This window comes from Trichechus manatus, unplaced genomic scaffold, assembly GCF_000243295.1.
Source record: "Trichechus manatus latirostris isolate Lorelei unplaced genomic scaffold, TriManLat1.0 scaffold00081, whole genome shotgun sequence".
Taxonomy (NCBI): Eukaryota; Metazoa; Chordata; class Mammalia; order Sirenia; family Trichechidae; genus Trichechus; species Trichechus manatus.
Window position 1 is genome coordinate 9,368,246 of NW_004444017.1, and position 17,236 is coordinate 9,385,481.

Below are 17,236 nucleotides of genomic sequence, written 5' to 3' on the forward strand. Positions count from 1 at the left end.
GAATAAATCTAATGCCTCTTCTACACAACAATATTTCATGTATGTTAAGTGATGGTGGATCCATACAAGATGTATATAGCATGTAGCCTTTGTCCATAATGATGACAAACAATTGCATAGCCAGCAACCACTATAAATGTTAAACAGAAAGAAAATAACTAGCTATTAGTGTATGCAAATTTATGGGGAACAACATAAATCTTCCAGATGCATCCCTACTAAATTAGCCTCATAATAAGAACATGGAGATTGCATTGTAGAGCGTCATGAAATTTTAGAACTGAAAGAGCCTTGGGAGATTATCCTTCATTTTAAAAATGTCAGATATGTTGGAAATTTATCAGAGATAATGTTGTAAGGGTCTGTTGTTGTAGCTCATTGAAATATTGGGTATTGTGTTTCTTCGAAATTTCTTAGATGCAAAAAAGTGTAAAGACCACCAGAGTTGTTAACAGATACGGTTTCTGTGAGAGAAGTCTGGTAATATGAAGGCTTCTTATGAAAACTGTATACTTTATTCTTATCTCCCCATCCTACTGTGTTTCTTTTAGGACATACAGTGGCCAAGGAAATATGTTATACCAATAAAAAGAAGGACCCCTCAAAGTGGTTACCTGCTCTTAATCTCTTTGAAATGGCATTGAAGCTTTGTAAGATATCAGCAATAGAAGAACATGAGGTAGAAGCTGAAATTCTTTTTCAGAAAGGTAAAATGTGCATGGAGTCCAAATTATGATAATGCTTATAAAACTTATTTTCCTATTAACAATAGGCTTCTTGAAAAATCTGGTCACTGTCTATAAAAAATATAGATTTTGCAAAGGGCTTAATGGTGACAAACACATTGGTACTCCTGCCAAACTCAGTTTTAGAGAAAAGAACACTACTAATTTTCATTTTCTATATCACAAGGAAAAAGTACTATTTAGCTTCTTTTATAATTATAGTTGACCCTCTTTACATAAGTTTTGTGTTTCATTAAAAAATGTTAACATTGGCCTCTTAGCTGTAAGGAATGTTACTTAAATTATGCTTGGAAGATTTTTTTTTTTCTATGTGATTGCAGTACTTAGCTAAGCATTTTGGTTAATTTGTATAACTAAGAGTTACCCATTTAAATTAAGTAGCTATGTTGTTGTTATGTGCTGTCAAGTCAATTCCAACTCGTAGCGACCTTATATGACAGAGTAGAACTGCCCCATAGGGTTAACTAGGCTGTAATCTTTACAGGAGCAGATCGCCAGGTCTTTTCTCCTGCTGAGCCACGGGTGGGTTTGAACCACAAACCTTTCAGTCAGCAGCTAAGTGCTTAATCATACCTATATTTATATGTAACACATATTTGCTACATTTATATTACTTTCTTGTGGCCAGTTTATCCATGAGAATAACAATGATGGTGATAACAATGATGATTGCTATTGTTTTTTGAGCATCTACTAGATACCAAGCATTGTAGTCAGTGTTTTATATCTCATATTGCTCTTAAGGTAGGCATGACTAATTCTGGTTTACAGATGAGGAGCATGAGGTGCATACAAGTTAAGCAACTTTATGAAAGCCTGCATCTACTAAATGACAGTGCCCAGATGTGAACTCAACTATAACTGGCTCTGTGCCCTTTTTGCATATTGCATGAAAACTGTGAATCCTCTTAATAGTGATTATAAGATTTTCCTCTCTTGTCCTTTTTTGCTCTCAATGTGCCATTCCAGTACCTACCCTTGAAAGCCACGGCTCACCATAAGGGCTGGAAGATGTGTAGGAAGTAGACCATTTCCATCCTCCATGATGGTTTTCCAACGTTTGCTGACCTTTTAGGATTTGTTTTTAACAGAGATGTTTTCTATTATCTCTGTGACAGTAGATAAGGGAAAGAGGAGAATAGATGTAGGAAAAAAGGAGTGTGAACTACAGGAGGAGGAAGAAGCACGAAGTAAGGAAATGGAGAGAAAAAATAAGACGGAAAGAACAGCTGTGTTGGGGAAAGCAAAAGGAGTGTATGACTTAACTGTCCCTGCTTTGAGTCTCTTCCACCTCCACTGACTGAAGGCAGGGGAAGCCATTCACTGGACAGTGCCAGCCTGGCTAGTCCCAGCCCTGGGGACTCCTGGAAAAAACAAGCAATAGGTCTTTCTCCATCGGATTACCTTCTTGCAGGAGACACACACAGGCACACTCAGTTTCTCAATTTCCAGCATAAATATTTGTTCCTAAGTTCTCACTGATATAAAAAGGGAAAAATCATCTTTGTATATCTTTTTTTTCTTTCAGGCAAAATAGAATGCCAAATATTGATGAACCAGAAATCTCCACATTTCCAATATGAGAGTTTATTTGAAGCTATACAACTAAGCCTGAAAAATGATCAAAACTCAGGGTAAAAAAAATTCAAAATATCTTTACAGTTTTGTAGCAATATGTGTGTTTTGGTTTTAGCCCCATCTTCTGAAACAACATCAAATATTCAAGGCTGGAATGATGGGGAGGCCACTTCATGTCCGGGCTACTTCACTGGAGTTGTTGTTAGGTGTCGTCGAGCCGGTTCTGAATCATAGTGACCCTATGTACGAAAGAATGAAACACTGCCTGGCCCTGCACTATCCTCACAATTGTTGCTGTGTTTTAGCCCATTGTTGTAGCGACTGTGTCAGTCCATCTTGTTGAGGGTCTTCCTCTTTTTCGCTGACCCTCTACCTTACCAAGCAAGATGTCCTTCTCCAGGGACTGGTCCCTCCTAATAACATGTCCAAAGTACCTGAGACAAAGTCTTGCCACACTCTGTTCTAAGGAGCATTTTGGCTGTACTTCTTCCAAGACAGATTTGTTCGTTCTTCTGGCAGTCCATGGTATATTCAATATCCTTTGCCAATACCATAATTCAAAGGCATCTATTCTTCTTCGGTCTTCCTTATTCACTGTCCAATTTTCACATGCATACAAGGTGATTGAAAATACCATGGCTTGGGTCAGGCTCACTTTAGTCTACAAGGTGGTATCTTTGCTTTTTAACACTTTAAAGAGGTCTTTTGCAGTAGATTTGCCCAATGCAATGCGTTGTTTGGTTTCTTGACTGCTGCATCCATGGGTGTTGATTGTGGATCCAAGTAAAATGAAATCTTTGACAACTTTTTTTTCTTAATCTATTCCCTGATTTATTTAAACCAGTCTGTTAGATTAAGCAAGGTAAATTTGAAATCATGAAACAGTAATTCTCTTTAAAAGCTGAATGACTGGAATACATTTTAACAAGACTGAGGTTAAACCAAATCAAAACTTAATAAAAAGCATGTTATGACATTAAATGTCCATGTTCTTCTTTAAATTGGGTCGGTTTTAATGAGGGGAGAAGAGGTAAGGGAATGTGAATAGCAAAAGTAAGTCCATCTCTGCTTTCATTTCGTTTTACTCAGTTTCTATAATGGATGAATCCAGTAGAATTTTTCTCGTTAGTTTTCTTTGCTGCAAACATCTTAAATGTTTTGTTCTTCATGTTTAGTAAGAAGGACAGTCCTAGGTAGCACTGCTTTAACTCCTACTGGAGTAGCTAGGTTTGAACTGGATTGTAACAAAATCTGGAGAGTATCTTCTGGAATTATAGTTACTTCTGTAAGTGTAGTGTTCTAAGTGTTTAAGAAGATTCTTATAAGAAGAAATCTTAGGAGAAGAAGGATCCACAAGATTCTCAAAGCATTCCTTTGAATTTAAAACTAACGAACTACAGTCTTTCCTTTCCAAATCATTTGTTGAACTCTTTGTTTTTGATAATGGATAATCTGTGGGTACCAAAGCTGTACTGTTCTTTGTAGGAGGAATTTTCAAACCAGGGGTGCAGAATGTAAGTGCTAAGGGTGAATTTGAATACTCAGCATCATTTTTTATCTGACTACCAGATTATAGGACCAGGAAAGGCAAATAAATTATCATTGGTCATTGGTACTTTTTCTATGGCTTCATTTTTATTATTTTTCACAGTTTTAAGTCTCATTGTATAATCTTCGTTTAAATATGTATATCCAGAGATACCAAAGTGTTCCAATTTAGGAGTCATACACTCAAAATCAACCATCTTTAGTACACACTTTGGAGTTTTTATTTCTTTAGTTGATGATTGTTTAGTAAGTGGAGTGAAAATTGTTGGCTCTTCCTTATGGGTGATTTGTAGAAGTCCAAAATCTGAAAGCTGTGTTCTGCATGGAGATGTTGGAGATGTCTCAGAAATAGAACTACTTGGAACAGTAAGATCAGACAGATCAACCTTCATATCAGGGTTTTGAAGATTTTCAGAGTTAGCCAATTCTGGTTTAGAGTTAATGATTTCATGCTTATCCACTGAATTTTCTGTGGCTCCTAGATTATTTCCATACTTCTGGAAAAACTCTCTGTTTTCATAATATCCATTGAATTTCTTTTCATTAGTACTTCGGTTACCTTTATGAAATCAGTGTTTTCTTGACTTTCTAAGCTTGCTTTATGAAGAAGAATATTAACATTACCCTTTACAGTCTGTGCTTCTGAATGCAGGTCATGTAAAAGCTTCATCACAGAATCGTCAATTCACTGGGGTACATCTGTCCAACAGGTTTACTAACTTACTTTTCAAGCATGTTGCTCTTGGCAGTGACCCAAGGCTTCAGTTGTGGTAATAGTTGATGATGGTCATTATCACGATGGCGTACTGGACTGAGAATCACTTCTAGCCTGTACCCAGATCTCCTGTCTGTCCGAGGATTGTAGCTCCCATGCCTTATGAAATTGTTTGTAGAGGGGATTTATGTGAATATTCACTCTGGTCATCAGCAAGAGGGCTGGTCAACTTAATTCTGTATAAAAATCACCTCAATGTTGACAGTAAGTCACCATTAATACTACTGGAGCAATCCAAATGGCCCCAACCAACAGGTGTGATAGTGAATACACAGACTTAACCCATACCAAATCACTGCTTTCTGCGTAACGCTATGCTTCTCTTTTGATTTCAATTAGTGTAAGAGGGCAGAAAGAGGATTAGTATTCAAGGTGGGTTTCTCCAGTCTTGATGTTCACTTCTTTTAGTGCCTTTTATGCTGGAATATTCCAGAATGGTCTCAATGCTGGGCTGCACAGCAGTCATGGCACAGAGTGTTACCAGCACAAGACAAGGCAAAATGCTTGACTCTCATCAAGAGCTTCCAGTTTCTGTAGAGAGGAAGATGCTAGTGTCTATGGAAAAAAATGCTGTGAAAAGAAGGTGCAAAGTTGGAATCTGTGCTGGTTTTGTCTATATTTTACTCCTCATTAGGTTGGAAATTGTCAACAAATAATTCAACATGTTATGAATGGTGAAGCTATTTAATAAGTATGATGCTGTATCATTTTAGGTTAATAAGAGACTCCTACCTAGAAATGGCCCTATTATATTTTCATCTGAGAAAGCCAAAGAACAGACTTTCAACATCACCATTAATGTTTAAGGTAATAAACGGTTTTACTAGAAATTATAAGTTAATTGCAATTGAGCTTGTTGTTTTGATAACACTGTGCTATTGAAATAATAAGAAAGATTTTCCTGTGTGACTTGGAGAAATTATTTCATTATTTTATTTTCACACTTGTATTTAGATACCTCTTTGGACATTTTATGTAAGGATCTGGAAACAGATTTCATGTAAACATTCATGTGTGCTGAAATGTAGGTGCATGTAAATACTCTTAAGGCAGTGGGTCATTAATATTGATCAGGAAATTGAAGGAAAAGACATATTGGTTAAACAGATTGACAAATAAGGTTTTCAATACTGATATGACCTATAAACAGACCAACTCTTGATAGAGTCATTCATTCATTCATTCATTTATCACATATCTATTCAGCTCCTACTATGACCCAGGTACTATTTTAGAGCAAAGTGATAAAGCAGAGTCCAAGACAAACTCAGTCCCTGTTCTCATGGAGCTTACCTTCCTGTAGAGGGAGACAAACAATAAACCAATAAAGGAAGAAAACAAGAGGAGAAAAGGTGGGAAGGAATGAGGGAGAAAGAGGAGAAGGGAATAGGGAGATGATTTTAGTGAAATTTAGGGTTAAGAAATATCTTGGGTTGATAGGGCTGTGAACATCTATGGTTGGAAGAAGTGATGTTCACAGTGGGATCTAACGGAAGGGGTGGAAGCCACACAAAGAGCTATAGAGGTACAATCTAGAGTAAAAAATCCCAGTTGCCACTGAGTTGACACCGACTCATGGTGCCTCCATGTGTGTCAGAGTAGAACTCCACAGGGTTTTAATGGCTGATTTTTTGGAAGTAGATTGCCAGGCCTTTCCTCCATGGTGCCTCTGAGTGGACTCAAACCACCACCTTTCAGTTAACAACCAAGATGTTAACCATTTGCACCATCCAGGGACTCCTCAGTCTAGAGTAGGGCCTCTCAAACTAAGGTGCAGGAATGTCTCTGGGCATCTTGTGAATACGCAGATTCTGTAAATTAGAAATGGAATCTGAGATTTGCCATTTCTCACAAGCTCCCAGATAATGCTGCTGCTGTTGGTCTGCAGACCACACATGAGTATTAAGGATTTAGACTGAGGGAGATCATTAAGGCAGGAATAAGCTGGATGGGTTTGAGGTATGTAATCCCAGTTTCGTTTGTTTTTTATTTTTTAAATTTCAGTAGGCTTTTATATTTCATGCTAATTGAATAATTCTTTGACCCCAAGAGATCTTTTCAGAAAATTTTAGTGTCAAATTTTTAGTTTTTGAGGCAGCATAAATACAATTTAAAACCTTTAGGCAAACAGACTTTCAGTCAATTGAATTATTCATATGGTAGCTGCCGTAGGTGGATAGCAGTTATTACTTTTTTAATCTAAATGATTACAAACTAGAAAAACTTACTTTTTGTGGTGTGATAAACATGTTTCTTTCCAGTAAGGAAAAAAAACCACTTGGTTTTCATGGCAGGTGACAATGCAAATTAATAGTATGCTAGAATAATAACATGTCACCTTTTTGACCTTTACTAGAGAAGTGCTTATAATTAAGAGCTTGAACAAGTTAGGATTTAAACAAAAAGAATATGATAATTCCATACAATATGATCATTATTTTCTGTATATTGTGACACAGTATAGATATTTTAACAAGTCACACAATTACTAGGAACACAGAAAACGCCAAAAATAAACAAATAAAAATTTATCCAGACACATTCAGACCATTGAAGTATAATGTTTGAGATCTGTCCCAAAGAAGACAATGCATTATAAACCCTTAAAAGATAGCACTATTGTTTCCCTTTTATTGAGAGCCCATATAGCAGAGTACCCATTACATTGGCTTCTGTTTGCGTACTAGCTTAATGATACACTAGCTGTGTGATTTGGGACCTTTCTAAGACTTAGTTTCCACATCTGTGAAATGGAGATGATGATAGTTACGTCTTAGACTAACTAGGAGAATTAAACAAGATAATGGACAAGGCACATAATAAGTACTAAAAAAAAATGAAACTATTACTATCTACTACTATGTAAGTTTGGCTGAACATCTTCATTATTTCATTCTAAAGTATTTTGTACATAGTGAGTATTCAATAATTGTTACTTAAATTCATTTGACAAATTCTTGAATATTCATTTATTAATTCATTAACCAAATACTTATTCAGTGTTTATATGCCAGGCATATTGCTGTCTTTCCCTAAAGAGCACAGAGTCTAGCAAGGGAGAGAAATAATTATATTGCAGTGTGAAAAGGACCATAATCAAGGTATGTCAAGGTAGAGAAGTAGAGCAAAGCCGGGACTAATTCTGCTTTTAGGAGTGCTGGAGAAGGCTTCACAGATGAGTTGGGTTTTACAGGACAAGTAGGAGTTTCCCAAGTAGTTAAACTGGAAGAGGACAGTCCAAAGAGAGGGATCAGCAGGTACGCATTTTAAAAAAAGATTTATTGAGGTATAATTTTCATACCATGAAATTCACCCACTTTAAGCGTGCAATCTACAGACTTTTAGTAAATATACAGAGTTGTGCAACTATCACCACCATCCAGTTTTAGATCATTTCCATCATCCCCAAAAGATCCCTCAGGCATATTTTTAGTCAGTCCTCATTCCTGCACCCAGGCAACCACTACTCTGTTTTCTGTTTCTCTAGATTTGGCTTTTCTGGGCATTGCATATAAATGGAATCATACAATAATTAGTCTTTTGCATCTGCTTTTTTCACGTAGCATAATGTTTTTGGCAATCATCCATGTAGTAGCATGTATCAGTAGTTCATTCCCTTTATTGCTGAATAATATTCTATTATGTGGATATACCACATTTTCTTTATCTAACAGTTGATGTACACTTAAGTTGTTTCCACTTTTGACTGCTTATATGGATAATGCTGCCTTCAACATTCTTGTACAAGCTTTTATGTGGACAAATGTTTTCATTTCTCTTGGATAGGTACCTAAAAGGATATAAAAACTAAGAGGAATTGCTGGGTTATATGGCAACACAATGTTTAACCTCCTGAGGATTTGCCAGAATGTTTTCCAAAGAGGCTGCATCATTTTACACTCCTAACACCAAACCCTTTGTAGTTGAGTCAATTCCAACTCATAGACCCTATAGGATAGAGTAGAACTGCCCCATAGGGTTTCCAAGGCTGTAATCTTTATGGAAGCAGACTGCTACATCTTTCTCCTCCCTGCTAACAGAAAGGTTGGAGATTTGAGTCCACCCAGAGGTGCCTTGGAAGAAAGGCCTGGTAATCTACTTCTGAAAAATTAGCCATTGAAAACCCTATGGAGCACAGTTTCTACTCTGACACACATGGGGTCATGAGTCATAAATGACTCAACAGCAACTGGTATCCAGTGTCCTAGCACCATTTGTTTAAAAGGCTACCCTTTCCTCATTGGATTGCCATGACATCTTTGTCGAAAATCACTTCGTTATATAAATAAATGTAAATGTTTATTCTGGACTCTCAATTCATTTCATCAACCTATATGTCTACCTTTGCATGAGTATCACACTGTCCTGACTACTGTAGTTTTATAGTGAATTAGTAAAGTGGAAAGTGCATGTCCTCCCGTTAGGTTCTTCCTTTTTAAAATTGTTTTGACTACTTTTAGTCCTTTCCATTTTCATATAAACTTTCTGATCAGCTTGTGAATTTCTACAAAAATCTTGCCAGATTTTGATGGGGATTTTGTTGAATCTAGAGACGAATTTGGGAAGAATTACCATCTTATCAGTATTGAATCTTCCAGTCCATGAATATGAACTGTCTCTTCATTTATTTAGATCTTAGTTAATTCCTCTCAGCAACGTTTTGTACTTTTCAGCATACAAGCCCTTCACTTCTTTTGTTAAAGTTATTTCTATTATGAATGGAATTTTCAAATTTAATTTTTACATTGTTTACTGCTAGTGTATAGAAATACAGTTGATTTTTATGTGAAATTTTGTTTTTTGTTTTTTTTTATTGTACTTCAGATGAAGGTTTACAGAACAAATAGTTTCTCTTTAAACAATACACATATCGTTTTATGACATTGGTTAACAATCCCACGACATGTCAACACTGTCCCTTCTCAACCTTAGGTTCCCTATTACCAGCTTTCCTGTCCCCTCCTGCCTTCTAGTCCTTGTCCCTGGGCTGTTGTTCCCCATTAGTCTCGTTTTGTTTTATTTACATGAAATTTTGTGTTCTGTAACCTTGCTGAAGATGTTTATTAGTTCTAGTAGTGTGTGTGTGTGTGTGTGTGTGTGTGTGTGTTCGTTAGTATTTTCTACATATAAGATCATGTCTTCTGTACATAAAGACAATTTTACTTCTTCAAATCCAGACTAGATGCCTTTTATTTATTTTCCTTCCCTGTTCGCACTGGCTAGAACCTGCTGTACAGTGTTGAATGAAAGTGGCAAGAGTGGACATCCTTGCCTTATTCTACATGGTAGGGAAAAAACATTCAGTCTTTCACCATTAAGAATTACACTGGCTTAGGTTTTTGATAGATACCCTTTATTAGGTTGAGAAAATTCCCTTGTGTTCCTAGTTGAGAGTTTTTATCATAAATGGATGTTGCTTTGTCAAATAATTTTTCTCTATCTGTTGAGATGATTTTGTGGGAATTTTCCCCTTTATTCTGTTCAGATGTATATTACATTAATTGAATTTCCAATGTTAAACTAGTACTACGTTCCTAGGATAAATCTCACATGGTCATGGTATCTAATAATTTTTATATGTTCCTGGATTAGTTTGGTTTGCTAATTTTGAGGATTTTTGTGTATCCATATTCATGACTGATAGTGGTCTATAGTTTTCTTTTCTTGTAGTGTCTTGTCTGGCTTTGGTCTCAGAATAATACTGAGCTCATAAAGTGAGTTAGGAAGTATTCCTTCCTCTATTTTTTGAAAGAGTTTGTGAATTATTGATATTAATTCTTCTTTAAAAGGTTGATAGAATTCACTTGTGAAGCCTTCTGAGATAGGGCCTTTCTTTGTGGGAAGATTTTAAATTATTTATTGAATTTTTTTGCCTGTGGTACATCGATTCATATTTTCTATTTCTTCTTAACTCAGTTTTGGTAATTTCTGTCTTTCTAGGAGTTTGCCCATTTAATTTGAGTTATTGTGGTGCAATGGATCACTTTATATGGCCTTTCTAGCCATGATCTTGTAACTCCTACCAAAAGATTGGGTGAGACTATGCAAATGAGGTGCTCGCGGCCACCAAGGGGATTGGATATCTTGCTAATAATGTAAATAAGGCACATGGCATCCTTGTGGGGTTGGGACTGTGCAAATAAGGTGTATGGAACCCTAATGAGGGGATTGGTCAGTTTTGCCATCCCACTAGGCTTAAAGAGAGACATGGAGAGAGAGAGAGAGGAGCTGTAACACAGAAGACAGAAAGAAGCAGCAGAGGCAGCAGAACCAGGACAGAGAGGGAAAGCTGTAACACCAGAGACAGTGAGAAGCAGTGACAGAGAAGCAGCTGCAGTGGAACCAGAAGACTGGCAGGAGACAGCATGGTAGGCTTCCCCACCTGCAGAGCAAGAAAGTTGAGCGCCTTTGGGTCAAAGCATACTGGTGCAGTGAGGTGCCTCTGGGCACTTATTGGCAGAGCTAAAAGAGCTTTGTAACACTAGTTCAAGCAAGGTAGAGGCCAGGCCAAGGGGCCAAGGGGCCAAGGGCCAGAGAGAGACCTGCCTGCAGGCACAGCTGAGAAGAGGCTGTCCTGATCAAAGAGCTATATCCTGAGCATTTCTGAACCTGAGCTGTAACCTGTTACTTTGCTAATAAACTCCTTAACTGTGAGTATGGTCTGTGGGTTCTGTGTGGCCATTGCAATGAATTATTGAATGCAGCAGAGAAATAAAGAATGCCGTGGGAGGGATGGCTGGTGTCAGAATTGGTAAAAGGGCTGCAGGGTGGAGGCATGTCTGACCTCTGCCTTATAGGAGTCAGCCTTGGGCTGATGCTGATGCTGTCTCCCACTCGTGAAGTTAGAGGAGGTCAGATGCCCCCGCCACACCATTTTTACACTTATCTTTAGCATAAAGTTGTTCATAGTACAAGTAGTCTCCAACTTACAATGTATTTGAATTACAGTGAACTGCACTTAGAACCATCAGTGTGTCTGGAACATTGCATCTTCCTGGGAGGAAGTTATGGGAAAACGTATGCAGGGGATATGGAAAAAATTACTGAGTTATGTGAACAGGCACCAGACTTTTGATCAGTATAATATGATGAAAGAGATCAGTGGAAAAATAGACTATATGGAAAGAATGCTGAATTTAGAACTTGGTATCGCCGATGTGGAACAGTTCCTAGATCACAAAGAAGGGGAATTGACAGATCAGGACTTAATGGATTTTGAAGAGAAAAGAAATGCTGAAGAAGAAAGAAATTATGAGGAAGAGGAAGGAGAGCAATTGTCAAAAAATTTTACAGTGAAAAGATTAGCTGGAGGTTTTTCTAAACTAAATAGGCTTTGATTGCTTGAGAATGTGGACTCAAATGCTGATCCCTTTCCTGAAGTTGATAGGCAGATTTGGGAAGCAGTGAGATGTTACTGTGAAATATATTAAGAAAAAAAGAAAAGGACTGTACAGACAACTCTCACTAATTTTCTGACTAGAAACACCATTCCCATTCCCAGGGATAATCCAGATGATCCAGAACCTTCCATAAGTGAAGTTATTACAGCAACTAACAAAATGCTAACTTCATCCAACCCTTTAGTGTCGGAGTAAATTTTTATGATTTGTGTATTTTTTATGTATGTATTAAAATATATCTGTAAGTTTATATGTAATATTTCCAACCTCCAAAGACAAAAACAGATTAAATTTATAAAGATACTGATAATAAAAGGCAATAATAATGAAAACTAAACAAAAAAAAATGAAGTATTTTACTTAAATCAGAACTGCCTTACAGCAGAGTCATCAGAATGGAACCCGTCGTAAGTCAGGGACTACCTATAGTTCTTTTAATTCCTCTAGGATTGGTAATGATGTCCCCTCTTTCAGTCCTGATTTTTGGTCAGTCAAATTAATGGTTTGAGAATTTTGATCTCTTTAAGACTTTTAGCTTTGTTATTTTTTCCATTGTTTTTCTGGTTTCTATTTCATTGATTTCTGCTCTGATTGCTTTGAGTTTAGTTTGTGCTTCTTTTTCTGGTTTCTTAAGGTGGAAGTGATTTGAGATCTTCTTTTCTAATATTGACTATCATCTGACGATTTACACACAATAAAGGAGTGAAGAAACAAATCAGATGACCATTTTAATAGACTGAAAAAGTTATTTAACAAAATCCTACACCATTTATGATAAAAAAAAAACTTTCATAAACTTATAAATTTTCTTTAAGCACTGTTGTAGCTGCATTGGATAAATTTTAATGTGTTTTCAAATTTATTTGTTCAAAATGTTTCCTAATTTCCCTTGTGATTTTTTTTTCTTTAATCCATTGCTAACGAGTATCAAGTTGTTTAATTTCCATACATATGGGGACTTCCCAAAGTCTTTCTCTTGATTTCTAATTTAATTCCATTGTTGCTAGAGAACATAGTTGGTATACTTTCACTCCTAAATTCATTGAGACTTGTTTTATGACCTAACAAAGTTTATCATAGAGAATACTTTATATGCACTTAAAAAGAATGTTCATTCTGCTGTTGTTGGGTAGAGTGTTCTATAGATATCAGTTAGGTCAAGTTTGTTGATAGTGTTCAGGTTTTCTGTAACCTTGCTGATTTTCTGTCTAGTTATTTTATCAAATACACATTTATTTTTATACAATATTTGTAATATAACAGCGGTTAAGAGCTTGGCTGCTAACCAAAAAGTCAGCAATTCAAATCCACCAGTCGTTCCTTAGAAACCCTGTGGGGCAGTTCTACCCTGTCCTATAGGGTCGCTATGAGTAGGACTCAACTCGAAGGCAGTGGGTATGCATAATGTAATGTAGTATAGAATAATATAATATAATTAACATAAATAGTATATATTATCTGAGAATGGTTAAACTGCTAATAAAAATTAAACAGTACTTTAATGCATGCTCATAACACCTCCCCTCTTAGCTCAAGACCAACCTCCTCAACAAAGCCTTCTCTCAATTTAAAATGGCTTCTTTTAAAATATTTGTGTCACTAATTGTCTTTAAATTCTAGCTATTATTTAATGTTATTTTGTATTTTTCTTCATTTCCTGCCTGTTAGTCTTGTTTTCCAGGATTTAAGCCGATAAGTAGCTGTCATGGATTGAATTATGTTTTCCAAAAAATGTGTGTATCAGTTTGGCTGGGCCATGATTCCTGGTATTGTGTGATTTTCCTATATGTTGTAAATCCTGCTTCAATGATGTTAATGAGGGAAGATGGGTGGCAGTTGTGTAAGGCAGAACTCAATCTACAAGATTGGATTGTGTCCTGAGGCAATCTCTTGAGAAATAAAAGAGAAGTGAGGAGAGAGACAGGGGGACCTCATACCACCAAAAAAGCAGTGCCAGGAGCAGAGCATGTCCTTTGGACCTGGTGTCCCTGCATGGAGAAGCTCCTAGTCCAGGGGAACATTGTGGAGAAGGCCAACAGAGAGAGAAAGCCTTCCCCGGTTGCTGATGCCCTGAATTTGGACTTTTAGCCTACTTTACTATAAGGAAATAAACTTCTCTTTGTTAAAAACATCCACTTGTATTTCTATTAGAGCAGCACTAGATGACTAAGACAGTCCCAAATTTATAAAGCCAGTAAGCTGGCAATTGCCACCCTAGAGCCTATGTAGTTCCGTTACAGGTAATGAGTAGGGTGGTCTAATCTTGGGACCCTTCTGTATTGCTTAGATTCCTGATAGGCATTTTTCTCCAGGTATTATTTACCTCCTAGCTTCTCATGTGATCTAGGCCAGGCCATATTTGCACATTATACTTCCTCCTGTGGTATCATCATTATCTATTGCCTTTCTTTTTACTTGGGAGTCTTTTAGCCAGAAATAAAAGAAGTATAATTTTGTTATCAATTGTTTTATTTTTCAGTTTTAGTAAAGACTAAAGAATTGGTCAAAATATGGGCTGCAAAAAATTAGAACCAAGAGGTCTAATTGAACAGTTAGCTCTATCCAGATCATTTGAATCTTAAAAATTGACCATTAATGCTTATTTTAGTTAATCTTTAAAATGTAAAATGAATACCATGTTGCTAGTGGAGTTTTTTTTTTCTGTTCAGTTTTGTAGCATTGACTTTCTTATGTTTACAAACTAAAAAAAAGTGTATACGTTTATGTGTGTGTGTGTATGCGTGTGTGTGTGTGTGTGTGTGTGTGTGTGTATACTCATGGCAAAAAATGTCTGTATTCATCGTTTCTCTTTGCTATTCTGTGGAATTTTATGAGAATATTGTCCCTTTAACATTTTACCAGTTAGAAAGATGATAGCATATGTTGTTGTTGTTAGGTGCCATCGAGTCAGTTTCCACTCATAGCGACCCTGTGTACAACAGAACAAAATATTGCCTGGTCCTGCACCATCGATGCTATATTTGAGTCCATTTTTGAAGCTATTGTGTCAGTCCGTCTTGTTGAGGGTCTTCCTCTTTTTCACTGACCCTCTACTTTACCAAGCATGATGTTCTTCTCCAGGGACTGGTCCCTCCTGATAACATTTCCAAAGTATGTGAGACATTGTCTCACCATCCTTGCTTCTAAGGAGAATTCTGGCTCTAGTTCTTCCAAAACAGATTTTGCTCTTTCTTCTGGGAGTCCATGGTATATTCATTATTCTTTGTTAACACCATAATTCAAAGACATAAATTCTTCGGTCTTCCTGATTCATTGCCTACCTTTCATGTGCATACGAGGCAATTGAAAATATCACAGCTTGGGTCAGGCACACCTTAGTCCTCAAAGTGACATCTTTGCTTTTTAATATTTTAAAGAGATATTTTGCAGCAAATGTGCCTAATGCAATATTTCGTTTGATTTCTTGACTGCTGCTTCCATGGGCATTGATTGTGGATCCAAGTAAACTGAAATCCTTGACAACTTCAGTCTTTTCTCCCTTTATCATAACATTGCTTATTGGTCCAGTTGTGAAGATTTTTGTTTTCTTTATGTTGAAGTGTAATCCATACTGAAGGCTGTTGTCTTTGATCTTCATCAGTAAGTGCTTCAAGTCCTCTTCACTTTCAGCAAGCAAGGTTGTGTCATCTGCATAACACAGGTTGTTAATGAGTCTTCCTCCAATCCTGATGCCCCCTTCTTCTTCATATAGTCCAGCTTCTCAGATTGTTTGCTCAGCATACAGATTGAATATGTATGGTGAAAGGATACAACCCTGATGCACACTTTTCCTGACTTTAAACCACACACTATGCCCTTACTCTGTTCGAACAAATGACTTTTGACCTATGTACAAGTTCCTCATGAGCACAATTAAGTGTTCCGGAATTCCCATTTTTCACAGTGTTATCCATAATTTGTTATGATCTACGAATGCCTTTGCATAGTCAACAAAACACAAGTAAACATCTTTCTGGTATTCTCTGCTTTCAGCCAAGATCCATCTGACATCAGCAATGATATTCCTTGTTCCACATCCTCTTCTGAATTCAGCTTGAATTTCTGGCAGTTCCCTGTTGATGTACTGCCACAACTGCTTTTGAATAATCTTTAGCAAAATTTTATACTTGCATGTGATATTAATTATGTTGTTGACAGACCATGTATTTGTCAATGTGTCATACTGTGGTGACTTGTCTGTTGCTGTGATACTGGAAGCTTTGCCACTGGTATTTCAAATACCAGCAGGGTCACCCTTGGTGGACAGGTTTCAGTGGAGCTTCCAGACTAAGACAGACTAGGAAGAAGGGCCTGGTAGTGTACTTCTGAAAAAATTGGCCAGTGAAAACCTTATGAATATTAGCAATATTAATGATATTGTTTGATAATTTCTACCTTCTGTTGGATCACCTTTCTTTGGAATGGTCATAAATATAAATCTCTTCCAGTCGGTTGGCCAAGTAGCTGTCTTCCAAATTTCTTGGCATAGATGAATGAGTGCTTCCAATGTTGCATCCATTTGTTGAAATATCTCAGTTGCTATTCTGTCAATTCCTTGAGCCTTGTTTTTCACCAATGCTTTCAGTGCAGTTTGCACTTGTTCCTTCAGTACCATCAGTTCTTGATCATATGCTACCTCCTAAAATGGTTGAATTGTCGACCAATTCTTTTTGGTACAGTGACTCTTTCCTTCCATCTTCTTTTGATGCTTCCTGCGTAGTTCAGTATTTTTCTCATAGAATCCTCCGGTATTGCACCTTGAAGCTTGAATTTTTTCTTCAGTTCTTTCAGCTTGAGAAATGCCAAGCATGCTCTTCCCTTTTGGTTTTCTAATTCCAGGTCTTTGCACGTTTCATTATAATGCTTTACTTTGTCTTCTCAACCAACCCTTTGAAATCTTCTGTTCAGTTCTTTTATTTCATCATTTCTTCCTTTCGCTTTAGCTACTCTACATTCAAGAGCAAGTTTCAGAATCTCTTCTGACATCCATTTTGGTCTTTTCTTTCTTTCCTGTCTTTTTAGTGATCTCTTACTTCCTTTTTTTTTTTTAATATTTTATTGTACTTCAGGTGAAGGCTTACAGAACAGATAGTTTCTCTTTCTCACGTAACAGTAACACACATGCTGTTTTATGACATTGGTTAACAACCCCACAACATTTTAACCCTCTAAATTCTCAACTTTTTTTT

At 36.8% G+C, this 17,236-nt stretch overlaps 1 protein-coding gene and 1 pseudogene across 1 annotated transcript in view; one reads left to right on the plus strand and one right to left on the minus strand.

Annotated features, from left to right (window-relative positions):
- Nucleotides 1-17,236, plus strand: part of CFAP54 (cilia and flagella associated protein 54) — a 379,568-nt gene that overhangs the window by 351,099 nt on the left and 11,233 nt on the right. The window contains exons 56-58 of the mRNA XM_023735735.1: nucleotides 552-707; nucleotides 2,275-2,380; nucleotides 5,361-5,454. Of these exons, the coding sequence (XP_023591503.1) occupies nucleotides 552-707; nucleotides 2,275-2,380; nucleotides 5,361-5,454 (356 nt within the window). The remainder of the gene's footprint in view (nucleotides 1-551; nucleotides 708-2,274; nucleotides 2,381-5,360; nucleotides 5,455-17,236) is intronic.
- On the minus strand, nucleotides 3,450-4,542 carry LOC105756534 (spindle and kinetochore-associated protein 3 pseudogene; annotated as a pseudogene).